This window comes from Alosa sapidissima, chromosome 9 (assembly GCF_018492685.1).
Source record: "Alosa sapidissima isolate fAloSap1 chromosome 9, fAloSap1.pri, whole genome shotgun sequence".
NCBI lineage: Eukaryota > Metazoa > Chordata > Actinopteri > Clupeiformes > Clupeidae > Alosa > Alosa sapidissima.
In genome coordinates, this window is record NC_055965.1 from 37729463 (window position 1) to 37755800 (window position 26338).

At 41.3% G+C, this 26338-nt stretch overlaps 1 protein-coding gene and 1 long non-coding RNA gene across 3 annotated transcripts; one reads left to right on the forward strand and one right to left on the reverse strand.

The window, feature by feature from the left end:
* Positions 1 to 1451: 1451 nt before the first annotated feature.
* Positions 1452 to 13894, reverse strand: syngr3b (synaptogyrin 3b). 2 transcript variants are annotated; one of them, XM_042104473.1, is made up of 4 exons: positions 13681 to 13889; positions 10575 to 10809; positions 7835 to 7980; positions 1452 to 2107 (listed from the first exon to the last, which is right to left on the reverse strand). In XM_042104473.1, the coding sequence occupies exons 1-4, from the start codon at positions 13783 to 13785 to the stop codon at positions 1886 to 1888; spliced, it is 708 nt and encodes a 235-aa protein (XP_041960407.1). In that variant the 5' UTR covers positions 13786 to 13889; the 3' UTR covers positions 1452 to 1885. The 2 variants fall into 2 exon arrangements, with proteins under 2 accessions (XP_041960407.1, XP_041960408.1); XM_042104474.1 differs by lacking the exon at positions 1452 to 2107 and adding an exon at positions 4902 to 5089 and having other exon boundaries at positions 13681 to 13894.
* On the forward strand, positions 12980 to 14278 carry LOC121719116. Its single transcript, XR_006034178.1, has 3 exons — positions 12980 to 13044; positions 13951 to 13957; positions 14267 to 14278. It is a non-coding gene; the product is annotated as an uncharacterized LOC121719116 (long non-coding RNA).
* Positions 14279 to 26338: the final 12060 nt, after the last annotated feature.

The following is a 26338-nucleotide window of genomic DNA, read 5'->3' on the forward strand; positions in this document are numbered from 1 at the left end:
CAACAAGTTAAACAAAGTTAAACGAAGTTTCCTGAAAAAAACACAGGTTACTGCCACATGCAGACTAACAAACACAGTCAAAGCAAGAAAGCAGTGAAAGTACGTACTCACGTATCACAGGTCTCAGATGAGGCGATCAAGGTGAGAGACTGAACCGGGAGCAATCTCCGCTATTTACAAGCTCGAGTCGTTCTGCTTCCGGAGGTCATGGGCATGACTTTGTTGACATATGGTCTCGGTGATAGGCAGAACGAAGGTGATCATTCCTTTTTTAGACCGTAGTGACGGTCAGAGTGAGGTCGAAACAGATCCAGTCTGGTATGAACCCCAGGACTAGCTTCTTAGCTAATATGGTCGGCTAAGCGACTAAGATAGCTACACTTACCGAGACTTCAATAATCAGAACATAACCGAAGTCTTCTATAACAAGATAATCCACACCTTACAAGTTCCCTTCTTTAGAACTACAGTAGCAACTACTGCTATGAAGCTATTTCTTTACTTTGAATCTGCAAAGTAATTATTGCTTTTGTCTTCACGTAATCCCTCCGAAAAATGTTAGACTCTCTCAGGGTGGGCGCGGTCTTTTTTATTTTCTGACCAATAAGAAAACACGTTTCCTTACTTCGCTGACTGTTGTTAGGTAGTATAGAGGAAAATAGTTTGCATTAATGAAGGTAGTAAGAAAACTATGGAATATAATGACATTCCTATAAGATGTGTCCACCTGGGTTACAGTTTCAAAGTATTTTTAAGTTAAATGTTGTAACTCAATGTATTTGTGCTTTGTTGATAGTGAAGTATAAGGGGTTTGAGCTTATAAATGACTTGCCTTGATCATGGTTTTATGCAAGAAAAGAGTGGAAAAATTTAGCTTACCCCTGATTCAGGAAAACTGAAAGTGTTGTGGTTAAGTTTTCTGTTCGTCTAAACTGACAACAGGAACTAGTCCCTGAAGCCTGTGTGCTTCGGATCATGTGCACTTTTGACCCCTAAACCACCAACATTATAGCCACTTTCAGACACGTCCTCCGCAGTATATGTGGAGCTTTGTCAAAGGGAGGTTCTGTTCCTATAAACTACAAACAGGGACTAGTCCCTGAAGCCTTTGTGCTTCGGATCATGTGCACTTTTAACCTCTAAAGCATCATTATGGAGGTCTGGTCATGTACACGTTTGACCTCTAAAGCATCATTATGGAGGTCTGGTCATGTACACATTTGACCTCTAAAGCATCATTATGGAGGACTGGTCATGTATCTGATCATGTACACATCCACAGAAGAGAGGGAGAGAGAGAGACATGCACACTAGAGAGAGACACACACAGTGAAAACTGGTGGTTTAATACTTTATTGGGTCGACAGCAGTGCAGTACTGTAGTTAAGCCATTCAATTAGACTGAATGCAGAAATAACACACACACACACACACACACACATACAGTGAGACCTGGTGGTTTAACACTTTATTGGGTTGATAGCATTGCAGTAGTAAAGTTATTATTCAGACTGAATGCAGAAGTCAAAGACAGAGAGAGAGAGAGAGAACAGATAGCTTTGTGTGGAAAAGATCACACACACACACAGCTGTGCAATTGTATGGCAAAGATCACACACACACACACACACACACGTGTGTTACATTCTCCAGACAAGAAAATCAAATGAGTATGCGTGCACAAGCGAGTGGTGTGTGTGTGCTCTTCTGAGGGAGATAGAGAGAGAGAGAGATATGGTACAAAGTGTGTGTGGTTATGTTTAATATAATGTGTGTATGTGTGAGCGACTGTACTGTTAGTGTGCGTGTTTGTGGAAGAGAATTTTAGTTTTTTACTCCTGTATGTGTGTGTGTGTGTGTGTGTGTTTGTGTGTCCATGGCCGTATCAGAAGGCAGGGGGTGGGGCTTGGTAGTCAGGTGGGCGTGCCTCCATGGTCTGGACCAATGGTGGAGTCTTATAGTCATTGATGGTGACGGTGGTCTGGCCAATCACGTCGGAGGGAGAGCAGGGCTGCTTGGGGGCGTGGCCATTCTGGAGCGGGCTGCTGAACAGCGATAGGTCGGTTCCCTGCAGGAACTTCTGAAGAGCCAATAAGGTGAGGGCAGCCTGCCAGGACAAGAGCGTTACTGGGTTAGTGAGTTAGTGCTGACAGCCAATAGGAAGGAGAGAAACACAGGTCAGTGCTGACAGCCAATAGGAACGAGTCAGTGCTGACAGCCAGCCAATGGGAAGGAGAGAAACATGGGTCAGTGCTGACAGCCAATAGGAAGGAGAGAAATGCAGGTGTCAGTGCTGACAGCCAGCCAATAGGAAGGAGAGAAACACGGGTCAGTGCTGACAGCCAGCCAATAGGAAGGAGAGAAATGCAGGTGTCAGTGCTGACAGCCAATAGGAAGGAGAGAAACACGGGTCAGTGCTGACAGCCAATAGGAAGGAGAGAAATGCAGGTGTCAGCATAGATATTAGAAAGCTAGATACCGCATTGACTGTGGAGTTCTATTAGGTGTCATCGTAAACACGGACGCCATATTGGTGGGGGCATGGTAAACACGGCCGCCATATTGGTGAGGGCATGGTAAACACGGCCGCCATATTGGTGAGGGCATGGTAAACACGGCCGCCATATTGGTGGGGGCATCTCCTTTATTGTCTATGGGCAACACTTGCAGCCAATCACAGACACCTGTCTGATTTCCAGTCAGAGTCACATGCTCCTCCATTGGCCTCCAGTGATTGTTGCCCCCACCAAGATGGCGTCGCTATTTACGTACGTGCTGGAGCCCAATGCGGTATCTAGCTTTCTAATATCTATGGGTGTCAGAGCGGTATATGTTCTCTTCATTAATATATATGCCATATATATTCTAAATTAAAATTAGATGTAGACCCTGTACACACGCACCCGGACAATTTAATTTTTTTTTTTTTTTTTTAAAGCAAAACAACTGCAAACTATAGTCTGTCTATGTGCTCAAACTATCACAGCAGGTCAGTAAGTCACTATACTAATACTAGTATTTAAACAGGTCAGTTATACTAGCACTAGTATTTAAACAGGTCAGTAAGTCAGACACTATACTAACACTAGTATTTAAACAGGTCAGTAAGTCACTATACTAACACTAGTATTTAAACAGGTCAGTAACTCAGTCACTACACTAACACTAGTATTTAAACAGGTCAGTAACTCAGACACTATACTAACACTAGTATTTAAACAGGTCAGTAAGTCACTGTACTAACACTAGTATTTAAACAGGTCAGTCAGTCACTATACTAACACTAGTATATACTAACACTAGTATTTAAACAGGTCAGTACTATACTAACACTAGTATTTAAACAGGTCAGTCAGTCACTATACTAACACTTCAGTAAGTCACTATACTAACACTAGTATCTAAACAGGTCAGTTATACTAACAGTAGTATTTAAACAGGTCAGTAAGTAAGACACTATACTAACACTAGTATTTAAACAGGTCAGTTATACGAACACTAGTATTTAAACAGGTCAGTAAGTCACTATACTAACACTAGTATTTAAACAGGTCAGTTATACTAACACTAGTATTTAAACAGGTCAGTAAGTCACTATACTAACACTAGTATTAGTATTTAAACAGGTCAGTTACACTAACACTAGTATTTAAACAGGTCAGTAAGTCACTATACTAACACTAGTATTTAAACAGGTCAGTAACTCAGTCACTACACTAACACTAGTATTTAAACAGGTCAGTAAGTCACTGTACTAACACTAGTATTTAAACAGGTCAGTCAGTCACTATACTAACACTAGTATATACTAACACTAGTATTTAAACAGGTCAGTACTATACTAACACTAGTATTTAAACAGGTCAGTCAGTCACTATACTAACACTTCAGTAAGTCACTATACTAACACTAGTATCTAAACAGGTCAGTTATACTAACACTAGTATTTAAACAGGTCAGTAAGTCAGACACTATACTAACACTAGTATTTAAACAGGTCAGTTATATTAACACTAGTATTTAAACAGGTCAGTAAGTCACTATACTAACACTAGTATTTAAACAGGTCAGTAAGTCACTATACTAACACTAGTATTAGTATTTAAACAGGTCAGTTATACTAACACTAGTATTTAAACAGGTCAGTAAGTCACTATACTAACACTAGTATTTAAACAGGTCAGTAAGTCAGACACTATACTAACACTAGTATTTAAACAGGCACACAACTATCATAACAGTAAGTCCCTCTTGGGCCAGAGAGAGCATGACACTACAACCCAAAGCACTAGAGCAGAGCTCCCCCTGTTGGACTAGAGAGAGCATGACACTACAACCCAAAGCACTAGAGCAGAGCTCCCCCTGTTGGACTAGAGAGAGCATGACACTACAACCCAAGCAGTAGAGCTCCCCCTGTTGGACTAGAGAGAGCATGACACTACAACCCAAAGCAGTAGAGCTCCCCCTGTTGGATCAGAGAGAGCATGACAGGTCACCACATTCAGAGGCCAGATGAAGTCAATGAGGCTTTTATTGAAGATTCTGAGGGGAAAATAGGTGTGTGTGTATGCTGTGTGTGTGTATGCTGTGTGTGTGTGTGTGTGTATGCTGTGTGTGTGTGTGTATGCTGTGTTTGATCAATTCAATGAGAATGATGCTTTTATTGAAGATTCTGATGGGGTTTTATTAAATTGAATGGGAAAATAGTTAGTCATATTTCATTGATGGAATGGAAACCGCTTATCAAATGTGTGTGTGTGTGTTTGTGTGTTTGTCTATGTGTCTGTTTGTGTGTGTGTGTGTGTGTGTGTTTATCTATGTGTCCATCTCTGTGTGTGTGTTTGTCTATCTATGTGTCTGTTTGTGTGTGTGTGTGTATGGTGTGTGTGCGTGTGTGTGTATGTGTGTGTGTGTGTGTATGTGTGTGTATGTGCGTGTATGTGTGTGTGTGTATGTGCGTGTGTGTGTGTGTGTGTGTGTGTGTGTGTCAGGCCAGAGCCAGGGCGGGTGCTGGTTTGGGCAGCAATCTCTGTTCCTCCACAAAAGCGATATTTTTAAACCGGCTCAGCGTGAGCAGACACAGATACCCCTACAACACAAAATAAACACAGACATCAGGTGTGTGTGTGTGAGAGAGTGTGTGTGTGTGTGTGTGTGTGTGAGAGTGTGTGTGTGTGTGTTGACGTGTTGCCAGAACACCAACCGTATGGACCCCAGAGCGATAGCACAAAATCAATACGTCGTACAAGGCGAAAACGCAGAAAGGCTAGATTCAGCGCTAGCTATCAAGGTAATCTCTCTAGAAAATATGATTAGACAAATTAGGAAAGAAACTGACCAGGAATTGAATCGTAATGATAAACCAATGACCTTGCAACCTACTCTTGAATTAAGTTCACCTGAAAGCGTGGAAGTGAATGAATGTGTTGAAGCAGATGTTGAACAACGTGCAGGATTACTAAACCAGATCACCCTGACCTCAGAAATAGTTGATGATTATTGAATGTGAATAAAAGAATGGAAAATGAACCATAACTGCAAACAATGACCTCATAATAAATAATAAAGTGCGATGAATGAAATGTATCATTACAAGTATTTTAGTAGCCTGACCTTGTAAAGTCTAGGGAATTATGCATGTAAAGAATTGTATGTCTCAAACTGTGAAATGGGTAAAGTGCCTTAAACTGTTTAAATTAATGTATTCAGATTGCATTGTGTGAAGAGTTAATGCCATAAGTGTTTGTAACCTGTAAGAATGTAACCGATCTCTCTTGATGACTGTAAAAGTGTATGTTGCTAAATGTAATGTGTCACATGGTTATAATTGCCATTGAATGTAAACTGTTTGTGTAACCTCTGGAAACTATCTGTAAACCTGAATGTAATGTATCATCTCCGAAATGTAACCCGGAGAAGTATGTTAATGCATGTCATCTTAAATTGTTGGTTAAGATCAGTGACTTCTAGAATGTATTAGCTATCGTGAGAATTTTCCCAGCTACCGTGAGAATATTCCCAGCCATCGTGGGAACTTCTAGAAGGTTCTAAACTGTCGTGGGAAAATAGGATTGATTTGTCTCAGGAATGTGTGGGGGAGGTTAAGTCCACCTAGTATAAATAGGGGTCGAACCAAATGATCGGGGCTGCTTCTTCTATTTTCCTTCCTTCAACTCGTTGGGTTTTTGCTTTATGATGTCGTGTGCGGTTGTTAGAATTCGTCCTCCGAAATTCGTTGAGAAGCAAAGTGTTGGACGTCGTGCCAGGCTGAGTCGCGGACCGAAACTCCGTGGAACCTGTTGCAGATATCAGACCTGCTACTCCGACAGAGAGTGACTGCAGAAGACAATCAGCTGACTTTTCCCCTTTTGAGGACTTACTCTTTTCCTTCTATTCTCTTTTTCTCCATTTGTGGATTTACCATTTTTATTGTAATCTCTTCTCCATGTGTGGATTTACCATTTCTATTGTAATCTCTTCTCCATGTGTGGATTTACCATTTTTATTGTAATCTCTTCTCCATGTGTGGATTTACCATTTTTATTGTAATCTCTTCTCCATTTGTGGATTTACCATTTTTATTGTAATCTCTTCTCCATGTGTGGATTTACTATTTTCCTATTTTGTGGATTTACTCTTTTTATATTTTCTATAACATTGTAACCTGCAAGTGGATATTACGCCGCATTTTGTAACATCACCAAAGTGCTGAAAAGTAAAGAACTCATTTAACCTTGGCATCCAATTCTTCAAGCAGTATTTTTGTCTTTTCTTGGTTTTTCTACGAATTCCAGCAGGAGGGTAAGATAACTGGTTTCTTCTGTGGTTATTCATCTGCTCTGTCTAAGACTTGGGTTAGTTGGACTTGAGTACTGCTGGACTAATAAAATCTCCATCCTTATTAAACCTGAGCAAGAAGTAGCCTATAACCTGTGTCTCTAGATAAATTCTAGGGTCAAACATCTTCGCACGTTAGCCAACTGTTCGAGACCTAGGCGTAGTCGCTCCTTATTTCAGAAACATCTCAATAAATCCACCACGGAAGCCTGATCAACTTCCAAGGGGGATATTTAAAATAGGAGTAATAGGTTATCTGCGCCGCAGAGGGAAGACGTGCAACTTCGCTCGACAGTAGGTCCCTGCTATCTACAATAACCTCTAGGGGGTATCGTGGGTCTTAACTGCCTAGGCCTGGGGTTACGTCTGACGTTGACTAGGTTCTGGGGGTTACCTGCAGGGGGCAACACAGTGTGTGTGTGTGAGAGAGTGTGTGTGTGTGTGTGTGTGCAAACCGGCTCAGCGTGAGCAGACACAGATAACCCTACAACACAAAACAAACACAGTGTGTGTGTGTGTGTGTGTGTGCGTGGGTGTTTGTCTATGTGTCTGTCTATGTGCGTGTATGTGTGTCTGTGTCTGTGTCTGTGCATGTGTATGTGTGTGTGTGTGCGTGTGTGAGTGTGTGTGTGCATGTGTGTGTGTGTGTGAGTATGTGTGTGTGTGTACTGACCCAGGTGAGTATGTGTATGTGTGTGTGTGTGTGTGCTGACCCAGATGAGTGTGTATGTGTGTGTGCATGTGCATGTGTGTGTGTGTGTGTGTACTGACCCAGGTGAGTGAGTGTGTGTGTGTGTGTGTGTGTGTGGACTGACCCAGGTGAGTGAGTGTGTGTGTGTGTGTGTGTGTGTGTGTGTGTGTGTGTGTGGACTGACCCAGGTGAGTGAGTGTGTGTGTGTGTGTGTGTGTGTGTGTGTGTGTGTGTGTGTGTGTGTGGACTGACCCAGGTGAGTGAGTGTGTGTGTGTGTGTGTGTGTGTGTGTGTGTGTGTACTGACCCAGGTGAGTATGGAGAAGAAGCTGAAGGCGATGGCTGCTCGTGCTGCATCAGCTGCCTGCTCCAGAGGAAGTACGTCTGCTGTCGTTTGGCTCCACTGATTGGCCATGAAACAGAAGCCGACAAACCACAGGAACGTCCACAGCCCTGAATACACACACACACACACACACACACACAGATTTTGCCTCAGTGTTGAATTGAATCATATCAGCACGACGCATGGCGTTTTTTAAACAACAGTGAGACAGAGACACACACACACTCTCACACACACACACACACACACACAGAGACACAGACACACACACACACACAGAATGCGTTCTTGAATTGTTTGAACCTATTTGACACTAGTGAACCAAGATTTTCACAATGGAACAAAAGATAATCTTAATCTTAATGTGCTGTTTAAAGATAATGATAATCTTAATGTGCTGTTTAAAGATAAGTATAAGTATATATACACTCTTTTGATCCTGTGAGGGAAATTTGGTCTCTGCATTTAACCCAATCCGTGAATTAGTGAAAGACTAACAGCACACAGTGAACACACAGTGAGGTGAAGCACACACTAATCCCGGCGCAGTGAGCTGCCTGCATCAACAGCGGCGCTCGGGGAGCAGTGAGGGGTTAGGTGCCTTGCTCAAGGGCACTTCAGCAGTGCCTACTGGTCGGGGTTCGAACCGGCAACCCTCCGGTTACAGGTCCGAAGTAGGCTAACCAGTAGGCCACAGCTGCCCCTAAAATAATGTTAATCTTAATCTTAATGTGGTGTTTAAAGATAATGTTAATCTTAATCATAATATTCTGTTTAAAGATAATGTTAATGTTAATCTTAATGTGCTGATTACGACATTAGATTTTCACAATGGAACAATAATGTTAATCTTTTAATCTTAATGTGCTGATTAAAGATAATCGTAATCTTAATGTGCTGGATACGACATTAGGTTTGCTTCTGAATTCTCCTCAGTGTAGTGTAGTGCTAATTAGCTGTGTAAGATGCTGGTCTGCAGTGTAGTGCTAATTAGCTGTGTAAAATGCTGGTCTGCAGTGTAGTGCTAATTAGCTGTGTAAAATGCTGGTTAACGTCTGCAGTGTAGTACTAATTAGCTGTGTAAAATGCTGGTCTGCAGTGTAGTGCTAATTAGCTGTGTAAAATGCTGGTTAACGTCTGCATTGTAGTGCTAGTTAGCTGTGCAAAATGCTGGTCTGCAGTGTAGCGCTAATTAGCTGTGTAAAATGCTGGTCTGCAGTGTAGTGCTAATTAGCTGTGTAAAATGCTGGTTAACGTCTGCATTGTAGTGCTAGTTAGCTGTGCAAAATGCTGGTCTGCAGTGTAGTGCTAATTAGCTGTGTAAAATGCTGGTCTGCAGTGTAGTGCTAGTTAGCTGTGTAAAATGCTGGTTAACGTCTGCAGTGTAGTGCTAGTTAGCTGTGTAAAATGCTGGTCTGCAGTGTAGCGCTAATTAGCTGTGTAAAATGCTGGTTAACGTCTGCAGTGTAGTGCTAGTTAGCTGTGCAAAATGCTGGTCTGCAGTGTAGCGCTAATTAGCTGTGTAAAATGCTGGTTAACGTCTGCATTGTAGTGCTAGTTAGCTGTGCAAAATGCTGGTCTGCAGTGTAGCGCTAATTAGCTGTGTAAAATGCTGGTCTGCAGTGTAGTGCTAGTTAGCTGTGTAAAATGCTGGTTAACGTCTGCATTGTAGTGCTAGTTAGCTGTGCAAAATGCTGGTCTGCAGTGTAGTGCTAATTAGCTGTGTAAAATGCTGGTCTGCAGTGTAGTGCTAGTTAGCTGTGTAAAATGCTGGTTAACGTCTGCATTGTAGTGCTAGTTAGCTGTGCAAAATGCTGGTCTGCAGTGTAGTGCTAATTAGCTGTGTAAAATGCTGGTCTGCAGTGTAGTGCTAGTTAGCTGTGTAAAATGCTGGTTAACGTCTGCAGTGTAGTGCTAGTTAGCTGTGTAAAATGCTGGTCTGCAGTGTAGTGCTAATTAGCTGTGTAAAATGCTGGTTAACGTCTGCAGTGTAGTGCTAGTTGACTAGCTACTCGTGGCAACAGTTGATACAGAAGGAAAACTCCTGCTTTTAGCCGTCTCCCCTCTGAACAGTAGAATGACACTCCACTTCACAGGAAAAAAACAACTATTTTTTGGTTCCAGCTCGGTCCGAACCAAAGTACCACTTTCCAAGTTTTTTTGTTTGGTCGAAATGCTCTGAACAGTTCAAATGTTGTTTCACAAAAACAGAACCGTGAACTGAATCAAATCCATGTGACTCAGTGAACTGAATCAAATCCATGTGACTCTGTGAAGTGTGAACTGAATCAAATCCATGTGTGTATGTGTGCGTGCGTGTGTGGTGTGTGTGGTGTGTGTGAGAGTGTGTGTTGTGTGTGTGTGTGTGTGTGTGTGTGTGAGAGTGTGTGTGTGTGTGTGCATGTGTGTGTGTGTGTGCGCATGTGTGTAGGTGTGTGTGTGTGCATGTGTGGTGTGTGTGAGAGTGTGTGTTGTGTGTGTGTGTGCATGTGTGTGTGTGTGTGTGCATGTGTGGTGTGTGTGAGAGTGTGTGTTGTGTGTGTGTGTGTGCGCATGTGTGTGTGTGTGTGTGGTGTGTGTGAGAGTGTGTGTTGTGTGTGTGTGTGTGCATGTGTGTGTGCGCATGTGTGTAGGTGTGTGTGTGTGCATGTGTGGTGTGTGTGAGAGTGTGTGTTGTGTGTGTGTGCGCATGTGTGTATACCTGAGAAGGCTAGCTCCAGCAGCACTATCCTGCGTCGGTCGCGTACACTGCTGATCTGGGGGAAGTAGACGTCGAGCACCAGCAACGCCACGCTGGCCAGGAAGGCAACCATTGCTATGGAGACGCCATAGTTACAGGCGTCGTAGTTCTTGTTGAAGATGCAGTGCAGGCGCTCACTCCCCCAGTTAACATAGCCCTCGTTGATGATGGACGCAAACACTACCATGGAGAACACCTGCAAGTACACACACACACACGGTACCCAAAACACAATGGGATCTGGTGAGTCTTCCCGGGTCTTCTACGCTCACTGAGCCTTTAACTATAAAAGTGCAAAAACCCGCCACCAAACACCACCGCTCAGATGTGTAGAAATAAAGGTGAAGACGGTAACAACTCTAACAAAGGAAAAATGGCAAGACGAGCCGATGACGCAGTGCCACGTTGCCAGCGGTTGTCGGCAGCCTGCGCTGAAAGAGGCGAGAGCGAGGAACGAAAAGGGGCCTAGGACGGGCGCCCTGCCCAGCCCCGCAATCGGCCCAGTCTCGGGATGACCCAGAGAGGGGGACAGAGAAACAAGACAGCACACGCGCCACAGCACAAACAGGCAACACAATGCACAATGTTAGTGTCAAGCATCTACGTAACAGTGTGTGTGTGTGTGTGTGCTGCTGTAGCCTGCCTACTCCTCATACATCCGACTTATTAATGTCTTATTGTTGAAATTGATGTCTGGTCTGTTCTGTACCCCATGGGGGGTTTATCTTGCTGCTCTCTCTGCCTACAGTAGGCTCTCCATGTTTGCATGTTTGCACGTGGAAGGGCAGGGGGCTCCCAGAACAGAGCCATACCGCCAAATGAAACATTATACAAATACTAACAAAGTGGTCCTGACTGAACTGCTATTTTTGTACTCAAAGGAGAGAGTCACTGACTTGAAGTTCTTGGACCTGACCTGACATGGACACATCACCTCTCTTGTCAAGAAGGCACAACAGTGGCTATTTTCTGAGGACTCTCAGCGATGCTCTGGTGGGGTTTGCTAACTGCACTACAGAGTAATTAAAACTGCACCGGGCATCACATACACACAAATACCGTCCCTAGAAGACATGTACAGGGCTCTATGTCTACATCACACACACACACACACACACACAACTACCGTCCCTAGAAGACATGTACAGGGCTCTATGTCTACATCACACACACACACACACACACACACACAACCTCCGTCCCTAGAAGACATGTACAGGGCTCTATGTCTACATCACACACACACACACAACTACCCTAAAAGACATTTACAGGGCACGATGTTTACAGGTCCAGGCTTATGAAGAGTTCTTAAGAACTAAATGCTACAGGTCCAGATTTATGAAGAGTTCTTATCCATGTGAAGAATGTTGTTTTATGAAAATGACCTTGATGATACTTTTCTGTAAGGGAGGGGAGGGGGCGGGGGGTGGGAGTTGAAGGTAAACTGTTTCATTGTTAGTACCTTGTTTCACAAAATTAATCTTTGTATTAATTTCACTTCATGGATGAGGTGTAATATATGTATCTGTTATACTCAAAATCCCACAAATAAATCATACAAAAAAGAGAAAATGAACAATGATGACAATGATGTGTCTTTACACACACACACACACACACACACAGGATGTGTCTTTCTCTGAATCGTTCTGAATCAGAATGTCTATCTCTCTCACACACAGAGAGAGCACTCACTCTCCTAATTATTTATTAATGACTTTTTCTCTTTCTAAAGGATGCCATTACAAAATATATATGCACCACTCACTAACCACACACACACACACACAATATATATATATATATATATATATATATATATATATATATATATATATATATATATATATATATATATAGTATATAGTATATAAATAACTACATGGTCTTAACATGAACTAACCCAGTGCACATTTATGAAAGTGAATTTATTAAATCTTTTTCAAATCTGTACACTGTAATCTGAACTTCTATCAAGTATGAACTTGCCTATAGAGCAGCCCTTAACTTGTCAGTGGTCAAATGTGGCAGGAAGGCATTTGTTAAAGTCTACTTTCTTGGCTGGCTGTTAAATTACTTCTCAGATTTTACATTCATGTCTGTACACTTTCAAATTGTCACTTACTGTCAATTTTCTTGTACATTTAATGACATTTATGCAACTTGTATTTTTTATCCTGTTAACAAGTCATTTACACCTGTCAGTTCACAGTCATGTGATGGGAACATACTGTATGCAGCCAACTGTAAAAGCAGCTAAAGCGTTTCTTCACCTGGACACCTAAACAGCAATCATTTACCTTACTGACTGGGTAGGCCTACCTACAGATTGTAGTGTTACAATGTAATCCGATATATTAAACACAACACATTGGGCTTGGACAGAAATGTGGTAATACTACTTTCACACAAGTGATGGCACCCCTGTGTGTGTGTGTGTGTGTGTGTGTGTGTGTGTGTGTGTGTGTGTGTGTGTGTCTTATACAGTAGGTCCTCTAGGCTTTTGGCTCCTGTGGTGATTAGAGCATCCGCGCGAGCTGCTATTTTAGTGCGTCTCCCCCTCGCGCAGAGGTGTTACGTAGCGAATGGGCGAAATGTTCCATCATGGGACAGACACGTGCCAAATGATGCAGCGGAAATACATTTCCGCGATAAATAAACAGCACATCAACATCAAGAGATGCACTTACTAAGCAACGTTACTGCGATACTGTCTAGTGTAGCCTAAGTTACGTTAACACTGAGAATATTGAGGATCAAACAAATCATCTAATGAATCATCACCCTAAGATTGCCGTCACTCGACAGCCTCTACCAAAATCTGCGGGTGGTATGCTAAACCTCACGGTTTAATGTCGCGTTTTGTAACCCTGATTAATTTCGCTAACTCATGCCAGGAGTGCGTCTCCGTGCTCCCCAGCTTCGAAAATAATCGGCTCCACACCCCGAAGCGAGCGCCACAGCCCCATCCTCGCTACACCTCGGCCTAAGGCGGCCGTGCCTCCCGCACCCCACCCGCGCGCTCACTGGGCTTTCTCGCGGCCAGACGACACAGGCTACTTACCCAAGACAACACGCGTAGGATGGTCCGTGGCTCGCGGATGAAGGATACCGGGTCGAAAGCCGCGCCAGCCCGGCCCGCGCCGAACGAGCCCGCCTTAGCATCCATGTCCTCGAGACTGCCCGAAATCTGAGAGGCAGCTGTTTATCGCGAGCGGCCCGCGTCACAATCTTAGAGAGAGAGAGAGAGAGAGAGAGGTGGGCACGAGGCACGAGCACTGCGCGTGCACGGTGGCATTCGATGAGTTTAAAGAGCCGCTCCATCCACTTACAGACACACAGTGAACACACACACGCACACACACACACAGACAGACAGACATGTATGAGAGAGAGCATTAAGAGAAAAGACTAGTATAGCCAGGGGCGGACTGGGACCAAAAATCGGCCCTGGCATGAGCACTGAGAGTGATAGGCCTCATTGGCTATCACTCTGACTGATCAGGGGTAGCCATGGAGTACATGATCTCCATATTCAAATAGCCTAGGCTATACAAGCAATTATTAAAGAAGAGTTTCTGCTTGAATTCAAAGTATCATTTCAAATTATTCAATAGGCTACATTAAACTATACAATGCTCAACTGACAGCAGCACCAAACAGTTACTGAATTGCTGCACCAAACAGTTACTGAAACTGTTGTAGACTAGCCTGGCTAGCGCCACCACTTCTCAATGAGACGTGGTCTGGGAACCAAACGTTCATTTTCTCGTATTTGAAAAAAATGCCCAGATCCGTTTATTGGGTGCCACGGATGTCTATCAAATGCGTCTGTGCATAGCTCATCATCGTCTTGCTTTCCCCCCTGTTCTGTGATTGGTTCCCTATCTCAGGCGAAAATTTGCTCCATGGTCTCCAGGCTGCCTTAGCAGAGTGAATCTAATCGTGCGCAAGGCAGCATGGGAACACCCAGGCTAGTCGTAGACGTTAATCACTGTAGGACAACTGAAACAACACAAAATAAACAGGGCTGTTGCTGGGAATATGTTGTAGGCTATACTACATTGCTAGTACATTTTGTAACATTATAGCTACATTAACTAATTATCTTTAATGTCTTCCAGTAGCCTATCGTATAGGTTACTGTATATTAGTTGGCTTGTGCATGAATATGACTTGATGTTTTGTAGCCTACATTTCCGTCAGTCTACAGTCTTTTAGCCCATCTTTACCATGATAATTAACCCTTCCAAGATAGAACCCTTTCGACGCTCTACTTTGAGAGACCAACCACCACTCATGCCATCGATGTTTCTCGGCGTCTGACGGAAACTGATCAATCTGACCAACAATTTGACACTCTTTTGCTGTCCGGGGTTGCAAATCGTTCATTTAGAACATTTAAGTTGCGCTGTTTGTTATTATAATCACAGCACGGCCTTACGTTATCATAACCACGTCATTACATTATCGCAAGTCATCATAATCATCATCGTCAGCATGGCATGTCACACATAGCCTAGCTGCTCCACCACTGAGTTCTTATCATGTAGCCGCAAATCTCCACCACCTGCTCACTGTCCCTCTGTATGCTTGCTTAGCCTACATCCTCGTTCAAACTCAACGAACTTCAACATGTTGCTGACATATGCTAGCCTATTTGCAATATTGTATTTTTGAAGCTTCTACATTGGTGTTACTTTTGCACTACACTACCAGCATCCGCCGCAATTTTGTGACCGTGGTAAAGTTGGTTTTATATTGGACCTTGGATATTCGACACATTCGAAAAATCTATTTAGCACTGACTACGAGGGTCGAGTTTGTGTCAAACCAACTTTAATATGTCTAAACAATGCCTGCCTATATTACACAAAGCTTCTTTTGTCAAAAAACCCATGTTTTGATTTTATGAAATTTTTATGCTGATAACAGATTTCAATCTATTATGTGGCTTCACCTTTTGACTTACCCATACTAAAACACATCTCCTGAACTCGGCTAATTGCCCTTTCTAGTACACAAAGCTTCTTTTTCCCTAAAACCTACTCTTTGATTTTATACAATTTTTTTAATGTTAAATGTTTCAAATCTATTATGCGGCTTGCCCTTTTGACCTACCCATGTCAAAACACATCTGGTGAACTCAGATTACTGTTCTATATAGTACAGAAAGCTTCTTTTTCCCAAAAGCCCACACTTTGATTTTCTAAATATTTGTTAATGTAAAAAAAATGCTTTAAATGCTTCAAATCTATTATGCGGCTTCCCCTTGTGACCTACCCATGTCAAAACACACCTGCTGCACTCAGCTAATTGCCCTACATAGTACACAAAGCTTCTTTTTTTCAAAAACTCACTCATTGATTTTATATACATTTTTTACTATTAAAAAATGCTATAAATCTATTGTGCGGCTTGACCTTTTGACCTACCCATGTCAAAACAAATCTGCTGCACTCAGCTAACTGCCGTACATAGTCCACAAAGCTTCTTTTTTTCAAAAACTCACTCTTTGATTTTATATTATTTTTTTACTATTAAAAAATTCTATAAATCTATTGTGCGGCTTGACCTTTTGACCTACCCATGTCAAAACAAATCTGCTGCACTCAGCTAACTGCCGTACATAGTACACAAAGCTTCTTTTATTCAAAAACTTGACTTGGACAACGGGGGGGGGAATTAAGATCGTCTTGGTAGTGTATACCCATGACTTGGACAACGGGGGGGGGGGGGGTATTGTATGGTGGGTGGTAGTGTATACCCAGAGGAAACTTTTGCTTCTCGTTTGTATCCCTTCAGTTGCTAAAGAGGCAAAATGGTGATTCTCTTTTAAGGATCATTTAAGTATTACTTTTGTCACAATTATTTCTCCTAATTTTGCCTTAGGAGAAATAAAACAAGCAAAAGATGAGACACATAGCAATAAGACAAGTAGGAGTCACATAAGAGATATTAGTTTGAGAAGCAGGAGAAATACGGGAGACCTCTTATATGTTTGAGTGTAGTCTCACTTACAACTTGTTTCTCCTTAGGAGAAATAATAGAGCAGATGGAGTCACATAAGAGATATTAGTTTGAGAAGCAGGAGAAATACGGGAGATCTCTTATATGTTTGAGTGTAGTCTCACTTACAACTTGTTTCTCCTTAGGAGAAATAATAGAGCAGATGGAGTCACATAAGAGATATTAGTTTGAGAAGCAGGAGAAATACGGGAGATCTCTTATATGTTTGAGTGTAGTCTCACTTACAACTTGTTTCTCCTTAGGAGAAATACAGGAGATATCTTATGTGTTTGAGTGTAGTCTCATTTACAACTTGTTTCTCCTTAGGAGAAATAATAGAGCAAATGAGGAGACATTGCAATGAGAAACTGTTGAGAAGTAGGAGTTACAATTGAGATATCAGTTTGAGGGTCAAAAAATAGGGCACTCCAAAGCATTTCAAACTTTTATTTTATAAAACAAAGCAAAACAGTTGTACTTTAAAAATGGACTTTAAGCAATAGGAGCTTGCACAGATGCACTTTAAAATGGACTTCAAGCAATGGAACCATGTTAATGCCTTGATATGTTCTTTTTATAATGTGTATTCTTATTTATTTTTTGTGTGAGTGTGTATGTGAGTATTCTTTTTAAAAGCTGCACAAGCAAATTGCATTGTATGGACCAACTGCACAATGACAATTTAAGACTATCTATAAATCATACAACATGGATGGAGAGAAGAGCAGAAAATAGAACATTGTTAGTTTGTGAGCCACTCAAAAATACAAAGTAAGACATTTGTTTGACCGTCTGCTTTCATAACTGTGGGAATTTTGATACAGCACAAAGATCAGACACACCTTATTAATCACTTAAACACAGAATGGGGGATGTGATAGCTACCACTCACATTTGCTAATATGTTGCCCAATTGAAAAACAGATTTTATTGATATATTTGTCAAGCTTAAACAAGTTTGTTGAATTCCCTCACCTCATCTAGTGAGTAAACTGTATTGTCAGGCTAGGATTAACTCCTATCCAGCTTACCGCTAGGCAAAACCTTGTTTTGGTTGGACTAAGCCTATTCAGTGTAAAAAAAAAATGGGCATCTGAAAATAGTTTAGTTCAGAGTCCTGATGTCAAAAAAGTAATTTGGGCAATTTGTTTTTGTCATCTGGGAGCTGGCTCCATAGTCAGAACGCATAACAACTAAATGCAGCGTTGCCTTGTTTAGTTCTGATAGTGGGTTTCAACAGGAACATTTCTCCTGTGATCAGTGAGGTTTAAGTGATGAGTATTGCTGGAACATGTCACACAGTCTCATTGAAGGGCAAATCTGGTGTAAACTGATTCAAAGCCTTGTTGTTCGAGCTCACCAGGCACTGTCCAAAGGACAAAGAACAATAAAATGTGTCATAACCTAGACAAGTTATGGACAAGAAAATAAAGCTGACTCAATATGGCAAAAAAGCCTTCGGTATCTTCTTTCCATTACAGGGTTTCCCCAGGTTTGACCACCCCAAATAAGACTAGACCTTTTTAAGACCACTTACATGAAAATTAAGACCTACATCACACCCATTATGCGGTTGTAAAACATCAGATCAAATCCATAATGACAATTAGTACAACACTTCCCCATGATGTGCTGTCCTCTCCTTTCGACTGATTATGTTGATTCATTGCTGCCAGTGCGAAAACCCAAAGTATTGTTTGCGCATTTTCCAACAAATTAGACTAGTGTAGTTGTCACGATACCAAAATTATTGTTTCGATACCGATACCACATCAAGAATAGCGATTTCGATACTTCTTCGATAATTCTTAAAAAATGTATTTGATTTGGGGGCCCAGACCACCTTGACATCATCAGTAATATTGAATATAGTGTTATCATTCACACCAGTGGGCATCCTAGATTCTGCTTGACTCTTTCCACACACACAGAAAATTATGGCTTATTTCATGTTTCTATTTCATATACCTTCGAATTCATATAAAGTGTACAGTTAATGTATAGTATTTTTTAATCTACATAAATACTATTAATCTGCTTAATTGCTAAACATATTTAGTCATTTGAATACTTAATAATTAATAATTATTTTTAAACTATTACACCTAGGCAAATTTTAATGTGGTGTGTAGGCCTAGGTGTAATTGAGTGCTTGTCACTTTAAGAAATACGTGAGTAATTACTGTAGCCTTCAGTCTCACGGTTTTAGGCTAGTGAATAATAGTTGCACATAATGTATAAGGATATGTGGGATGCAATTCATTGTTGTCTGTCATTAGATAAAATAAATGTAAATAAAAAACTATCAAGTTCATAGAAGGGATCATGTTCAATAATGATTTTAGCACTAATGACGAATGACACACATGACCTGAGCTAGCAGAATTAGTTAGCAAGGAGCTCTCTCCAGATGTAAAAGTTTGCGCTGTCTATTTCTAAATGACATTAAACCCAATAGTAGACCTACGTACATCTCATAGCCTAGGTAGGGTAGGTTAGCAACACAAAATTAAGAGGTGCAGGTGAGCAAATCAACTTGATATTAGCCTATTATTATGTGTTACCACAGAATCACTTAAGCTAAACTAGCAGCCATGTCTCGCTGTTTATGGCACGACAGCTGCGTGTGTGAGGAGAAAAGACGCACAGCCACAGGCTTGGGGAGGAGGCACTAGAAGCATGCCTTGTGCACACGAACAAGAACACGGTCATTCTTAAAAGTATTGATACTAATAAAATTAGGTATTGTGACAACTGCTAATCGCTATTGCGACACTTTTGTAGTATCGGTGCACCGTGCAACACTAAATTAGATGATCTCTGATGTTATGCAAACCCCTGTTGAATTTTCACATTGTTGTTGTTTTTTCCCCCATTTCACCTTGCTTGCAGGCTAGTATAATTAAAATTTCAGACCTTCGTTTAAAAAATTAAGACTTCGGCAACAGAATGTAAGACTTTTTCAGACCTTAAAGGTCTCATCTCATCGTTTTTTCATTAATTTTGCAGTAGTCTGTAGTGTTGATGAATGCCCTGTGAGCCGGTTTTGGTGAAAAAAATGCTGTCCTGCGTCTGTTTCATGCTGTTCTAGTTTGGTGGGGAAGGTGGGCGGGGAGGAACGACTGGATTTCGCCTCTAGTCATGAATATTAATGACATGCTAATGAATTCACCTCTGATTGGCTAACAGTACTGTGACGCTTCCTCCAGTGCGTCCTCATCCGATTCTGCCTGTGCTATGCTCCATATTCAACTTTACAGTGCTAAAACCTGGCTAAAACTCGAGTCAAAACTGTTGCACAAAATGTCTTCGGAGATACAACTTCATGTGTTTGATCCTAGTATTCGAGTAGGAAGAAGAACCGCTTCCTGATCGTTTGTCGGTGAACGTTGGTTTAATAGAATGGTAACAATTGCCTGTCAGCTTAAAATTTCTCCTAAAAGAGGTAAACGTTTGTGACAATCGTCATCTTGCTTTCAAGTAATAAACAGTTGGAAACGTTTTAAAATAAAGACCTATTTCTTTACACAGTCAAAAGTCTTTGCAATCTTCCTAGTAGATATTTTACTTCACAACACAGGTAAGCACCCTAAATGCAGTTCAGCCACTGACCTAGCCTGCTAATGCTATCGGAATAGCTAGATAGTTATGGTTTGAATTCCATGATACTATCATTGAAATACCACTTGGTCATAGCCCAATATATATATATAGATCTAAATGCAAACACGCCTACCTAGCTATATTTTGCTGGAATTGTACCAGAATGCCTACAGAAGCAGAGAATGTGTGCTGCAAGACTTCTCCGGTAATGAGAACTATGGCTTTGATAGCCTGACATTGGCAGAGGTTAGCCTACTCAAGTTGTTTTCTGTCACGTATGACAGAAAAAGTAGCCTACTATAGGAATCTTATAGTATTTTGGGACTAAATATTACAGTAATCTTATAGGAATACTATAGTATTTGGACATACTATAGGTACTACTACTATACTAGACTACTATAGAAAAACTATAGCGGTTACAGGATATTATAGTTATTAGTAGTACTTCTACAGTATGTCCCAATTATTTCTATAAGATTACTATAATATTTTGTCCCAAATACTATAAGATTCCTATACTACTTTTTCGTAAGGGGATTGCTCATGTGGTTAGAAAAATGGGCAACACCAGTACCCCTGTTGCCTGTATGACCCTGTACCCAGGATTAGAACCAGTCTGCCTTAGCATAATGTACTCCCTTCAAAATGCACTAAACATTCGACTATGACGACTATGGCCCTCTGTGAGACAGAAGATATGAAAGGTAAGATAAACCTTTAGCTTAAAAGGGACAAAAACTGATGAAACTCCTAAAACAAATATACAAAACAGGTCAATTTTCTATAAACAACTTTATTATATTTACATACAGCAGTGGTACTCAAAGTGTGGTCCGCAAGCTCTCAAGTGTTCCACAAGTAGATGTGGTAAAATATAATAGATGAGTTGTTTGCAATATTGAACCAACTTGTATGTAAATCCAAACAGTTCTGCTACACCGATGTAACCTATGCCAGTTTAAATCATATGAATCCTCTGACACCATAAGCAAGGTGCAAAGACAATAAGCAAGGTGGTTCAGTAAGAAGGCCTATTGTGTAATATACTGTTGAAGTAGGTCTACTGTTTTTTTTTTTTTTTGCTAGGTGGTCCGTGAAACACTGACAAATAGTAATATTACAGTCTATTAAAATAATGCAAACACAAAACAAGAACATCCAAACTATGCACAGAATTAACAATGTCCTCTTTTTGCCAGACGATGCAGACATCTGGCCTACAGAATCTTTGTAAGATGGTGCTGGGATTATTTAGGGAAAAAGGTCTGAGTTGTTGTTTCGGCTTGTATTGTCCTGGGGCTCCGAACAACACGGACAACACACAAAACACATTTGTTGGCTGTGATGATTTTATTACATTGCTCTTTGATTGCGCTGGGCCATAGGTGGAGCCATCAGGTGTTATTGTGGAGATGTCGCTTTCATCCTCCTCCTCCTCTTGATCAACCCGAGGTCTTCTAGCTGGCCTTGGATGAACAGGCTTGATGGCAGTAGAGGTAGCAGGCCCCTATGCCCATGGTGTATCCGAAGTGCTTGTATCAATACTCATACTTTTCATGAAGTATTCTGTTTGGGTACCTAAAGTAAATAAATGTGTATTACTGTCAAGTTACAAGATACTACTGGTACACAGGACATTCACTATCTCACAAAACTGTACTGGCACAATGGAAACAAAAATATTTTGTGACTGTGATAAGGTGTATGATGTACTAAGTAGCACACCCACAAGAAGACATTCGGTAATATCAATTATATCTGTTATGCAATTCCTGGGTTTCATCAGGTCCATTTACACAGGTGTATTAATCAAGCACCATGCAGTCTGCATTCATAATCGAGGTGCTTGATTTTATACACCTGTGGAAAGTGATCTGAAGAAACCCATGAATTGACTTTCCAAAACATTGACGAGCACATAAGAACCTGTATTAGCCTACTAGACAAAGACTTCTAGAAACTAACTAGCACAACAATAAAAGTTAGATCACAAACCTTTGCTTCTAACATGATGACCTAATGTAGGCTAGAAAGCTGTGTAGCCTGACATGAGGATGTGCTCTGGAAGACATACAAAACACTAAGTAAACAGCAAGTAATCAAACAAAACATCATTGTATGTCAATGTAATAATGGCAAGACATAAATTAGACTGAAGTGTAAATACCTGAGCTCTAGTGATAGCAACTTAGCCTAATAGTGCAGGGGTATTGTGTTTTTGATTTTCCCTGTTTAGACTAGAACAATACCTGTACTTAGTTGAGCATAAAATATTGTTGCTAATATTATTATTTGTGGTTTAACGCTTAGGTTAGAAGATTATAGGTTCAACAAGCAAAATCTCTGGGTAGTGTGGTCATACAGTTTCTTATGAGTTTAGCTACACCAGGCACGTAACTGAAGCATTCCGTTCGCGTTATGTACTACAACAATTAGCTTCCAATAGGCCTAATCAATGGAAGTAGCTACACCTGGCGTGTTAGTGGCCTGTAGGCTACGTTCGGGAAAATAGACCATTCCTCTAATGGATTTTACCAGAGCCCTTCCTATTAGACATTCTCTGATTTTACACGTCGCGAACAGAACACTTCAGTTACATGCCTGGTGTAGCTTCCTGTAATATAGGCTAGCCTAAGCCTAGCTTGTACCCTTTTCATGCATGCTAACGTGAAGAATATGAACATGCTATTTTGTAACAGTCGTTAGGTGGAAAAGTTTGTTTGTACTTACAGCCTGTGAGCTGGTAGTCAATCGTCATGACGGTACAGAACCAGATTTTCAGAACATCAATGCAAAACCACTTTCTAAGGCAATGAGTGTGGTCGAAATGATTGGAACACAGAACTAATGTTGCACTACTTCGGTGGTGGTGTTCCAACGATAAATCCGAACCATTTCTTCCTCAACTCATGTTTCTAAGGCAAGACATGCAACATTGATGTGTTATTGCCAGAAATAAAACAGGCACGATTTTTTTTCCGCCATGTTGGCAACTTGCTGTTAGCTCCTACTAGCTGCAGAGAGACAATCCCCTAGCCGCAAAATCTTCCAGTCTTCCTGTAGGCGGTCACAAGCCAAGGTGGGCGAGGCCATGAATAGTCAGTTTCCCTTCGGCGTCATTGGGAAGGGCTCTTTCTGATTCGCTTGTTTTTCCGTGTATTTTCTTTCATTGGCTAATGCGGGCAATGGGGGTAGAAGATCATTTTCACGTGCAGCATGCATATGCAACTTGGAGTGAGCTATAGTATTTCGAAAGTAACAAGTATTAAACGGTTTCTCAGTGAATGTGACCTTTAATTAAGGAACATGACATTTAAGACCGTTTAAAGACTTTTAAGACCCCGCGGCTACCCTGCATTAGGTCAGGAATACCAAAAGTACTTCTATACGGCTCTGGGCTATACTTCCCTGTCCATAACTCAGAATTGGCTGTGCCACATTTTCTTTTTCCTATGAACAGCAGTGATTTCCAACAAGAGCTATGGATCAATTCATACTGGATTTGTCCTTTAAGTGATTTGTAAACAAGTAGGAGTGCTTTAGGTGATCCGGTAAATCAAAGACAATGACTCAATATTACATCTAAATTAGCCCCAAAAATTTGGCTCTGATCACTCAAGAGACACTGACAATTGTCAAGAACAAAAAAAAATACAGAAAATACAGTATACACCATACAACAAATATTGTTGGTGAGTTAATCATTTTGGCCATGTCTTTTTTTTTTACTTTTGATGTATGTTCAGCCCATCTGTAAAATATCTTCATAAAACCTAGTGGAAATTTCGCCTCTATCATTTCTATGACAATGTGATTTTGTAGCTTTCGTAGCTACACAGTTTGACGTTAACTGTATAAAGGTTGAATAATTTTAGTGCAGTTTTGGAACCTCCAGCCCTCGTAACAAAAGCCTTCTTGACCTTTGCAGATTCCACAGCTGTCCATCCGCAGAGCGTTCCACAGTGCATAACGTAGGCTGCAAATAAAAAGCAAAATCAATCTATCAGTGTGGTAATAATAGCTCTGAAACTGACACTTTCAGTCATTGATTTTGATTAGCTGAAACGTGTTCCTTTCTGTTGTAATTCCCAAGTTACACAAAGTTACACAAGGTTACACATCCTTGTGTACACATCCCTACGCAAAGAATGGTAAAAAATAAAGTTGTTACAAGCTGTGGCCAATGTTCCACTTACCATTGTGTGACAGTCTACATGAACTATTTATTGGTGTAGGGGTGTCTTTATAAAACCATCAACAACCAGGCTGAAATTACTAAAAGAGGAATACAATAAATCATCTGTTGGAAATTGATCTTAATGCCTCAATTAAAAAATTAAAAAAATAATAAATGTTATTCCTTAAAATACAGGAGGCATAAGTAAGGAACCCCCTATGTTAAAATCCCATAGAGGCAGGCAGATTTTTATTTTTAAAGGCCAGTTATTGAATGGACTATGGATCCTGATAAAGTTCCCTTGGCCTTGTAATTAAAAGATAGATAGATAGCCCCACATCACTTACCCTTCACCATACCTAGATATATCATGGTTTTCAGTTAGGCTAATAGCTGGTTTGATTTGCATGCTACAGATTCTATTAATAGCAAAAGAAATGTTGACTGGTAAGTTATTCATGACTGCAGATGCTGACTTGCCTATTTAATTTAATTTAACTTAATTTATTGTGCTTATAGAGCGCCAAAACATAACACATGTATCATGGCGCTTTACAGAATGTAGGCAATCAGAGAAAGAAGGGAAGAAAGGAAGAAAAGAAAAGCAAGAGAGGCCCATGGGTAACAGGGGCGAGAGAGAGAGAGAGAGGCCCATGGGTAACAGGGTAACAGGGGGGAAAAACTCCCTAGAATTGGAGAAACATATAGGAAGAAACCTCGAGCAGATCCACGACTCAAGGGCCTGACCATCTGCCTAGGGTCAGTACAGGACGGTAAGGTCTGTATACATGACAAATGCATATGATAGTCGGGTGTAGAGAATAAGACATGGTGTTAAAAGCACTTGAGCTGAAAGTTACAAGAGGTGGGATGATTACGTATCCGTTATGATAATTTATTACTCCTGATTTAGTGACAGAAAGTTCAATAGTCCAGCGTTGGAATTGTCCAGGGAAAGGGAGTTGTCGAGGGGCATGTGGTGGGTTGGCAGACGGGCCAGTAATCCGGGCAGAGTTGCCATAGGCTGGTGGTGGGTCGCTAGGCTGTACGGGCCAGGAGTCCAGATAGGGGGCAGTAATAGGGCAATCGGGGATGGGACTTCAGGTGAGATGGGTGAGAGGAGGGCCAACACATGGATGGTTGATGACTGGTGATGATATACCTCACAAGTGAGGTACAGTAAGGGGGAAGAAAGAGAGATGTAGAGTGGGTTAGTATTACTAAAAATCAGAATGGTTAATGTCAATAAGTAATCAGTAGTACTATATATTGTTACAGTATACCATGGTGGGAATAGGCAAGAGAGGAAGAGTTGAGAGAGAGAGAGAGAGAGAGAGAGAGAGAGAGAAGGGGGGAGAGGAGAGGGGGGGGGGGGGGTTGTACCGCGTGACACATGAAAAGTCCATGACAGCACTATGCTATAGCAGCATAACTAAGGCATGGTGAGGGGTAGTCGACACCAGCGCAGGTATGGTCAGTGACCACCATCGCACGCGCGACTGTGGTGCCAGTCACACGAGGACTCAGCAGGGTGGTCCATTCCAAAAAACCCTGAGGTGGGTTAATTTCCACGCACCATACCTAACTATGGGAGGCAATAAAGAGGTATGTTTTAAGTCTAGACTTAAAAATAGGGAGGGTGTCTGCTAGTCGAATTGAGGTAGGAAGATTATTCCAGAGGAGGGGTGCGCGATAGCTGAAAGCTCTGCCTCCTACTGTAGTTTTTGAGATTCTTGGAATTACAAGAAGGCCAGTATTCTGTGATCGTAGCGGTCTGGGTGGGTTATATGGGACTAGGAGATCTTTAATATATTCTGGTGCCTGGCCATTAATGGCTTTGTATGTTAGAAGTAATATTTTGAAGTCAATGCGACTTCAAAACAGGCAGCCAGTGTAGAGATGCCAGGATAGGGGAAATATGTTCATATTT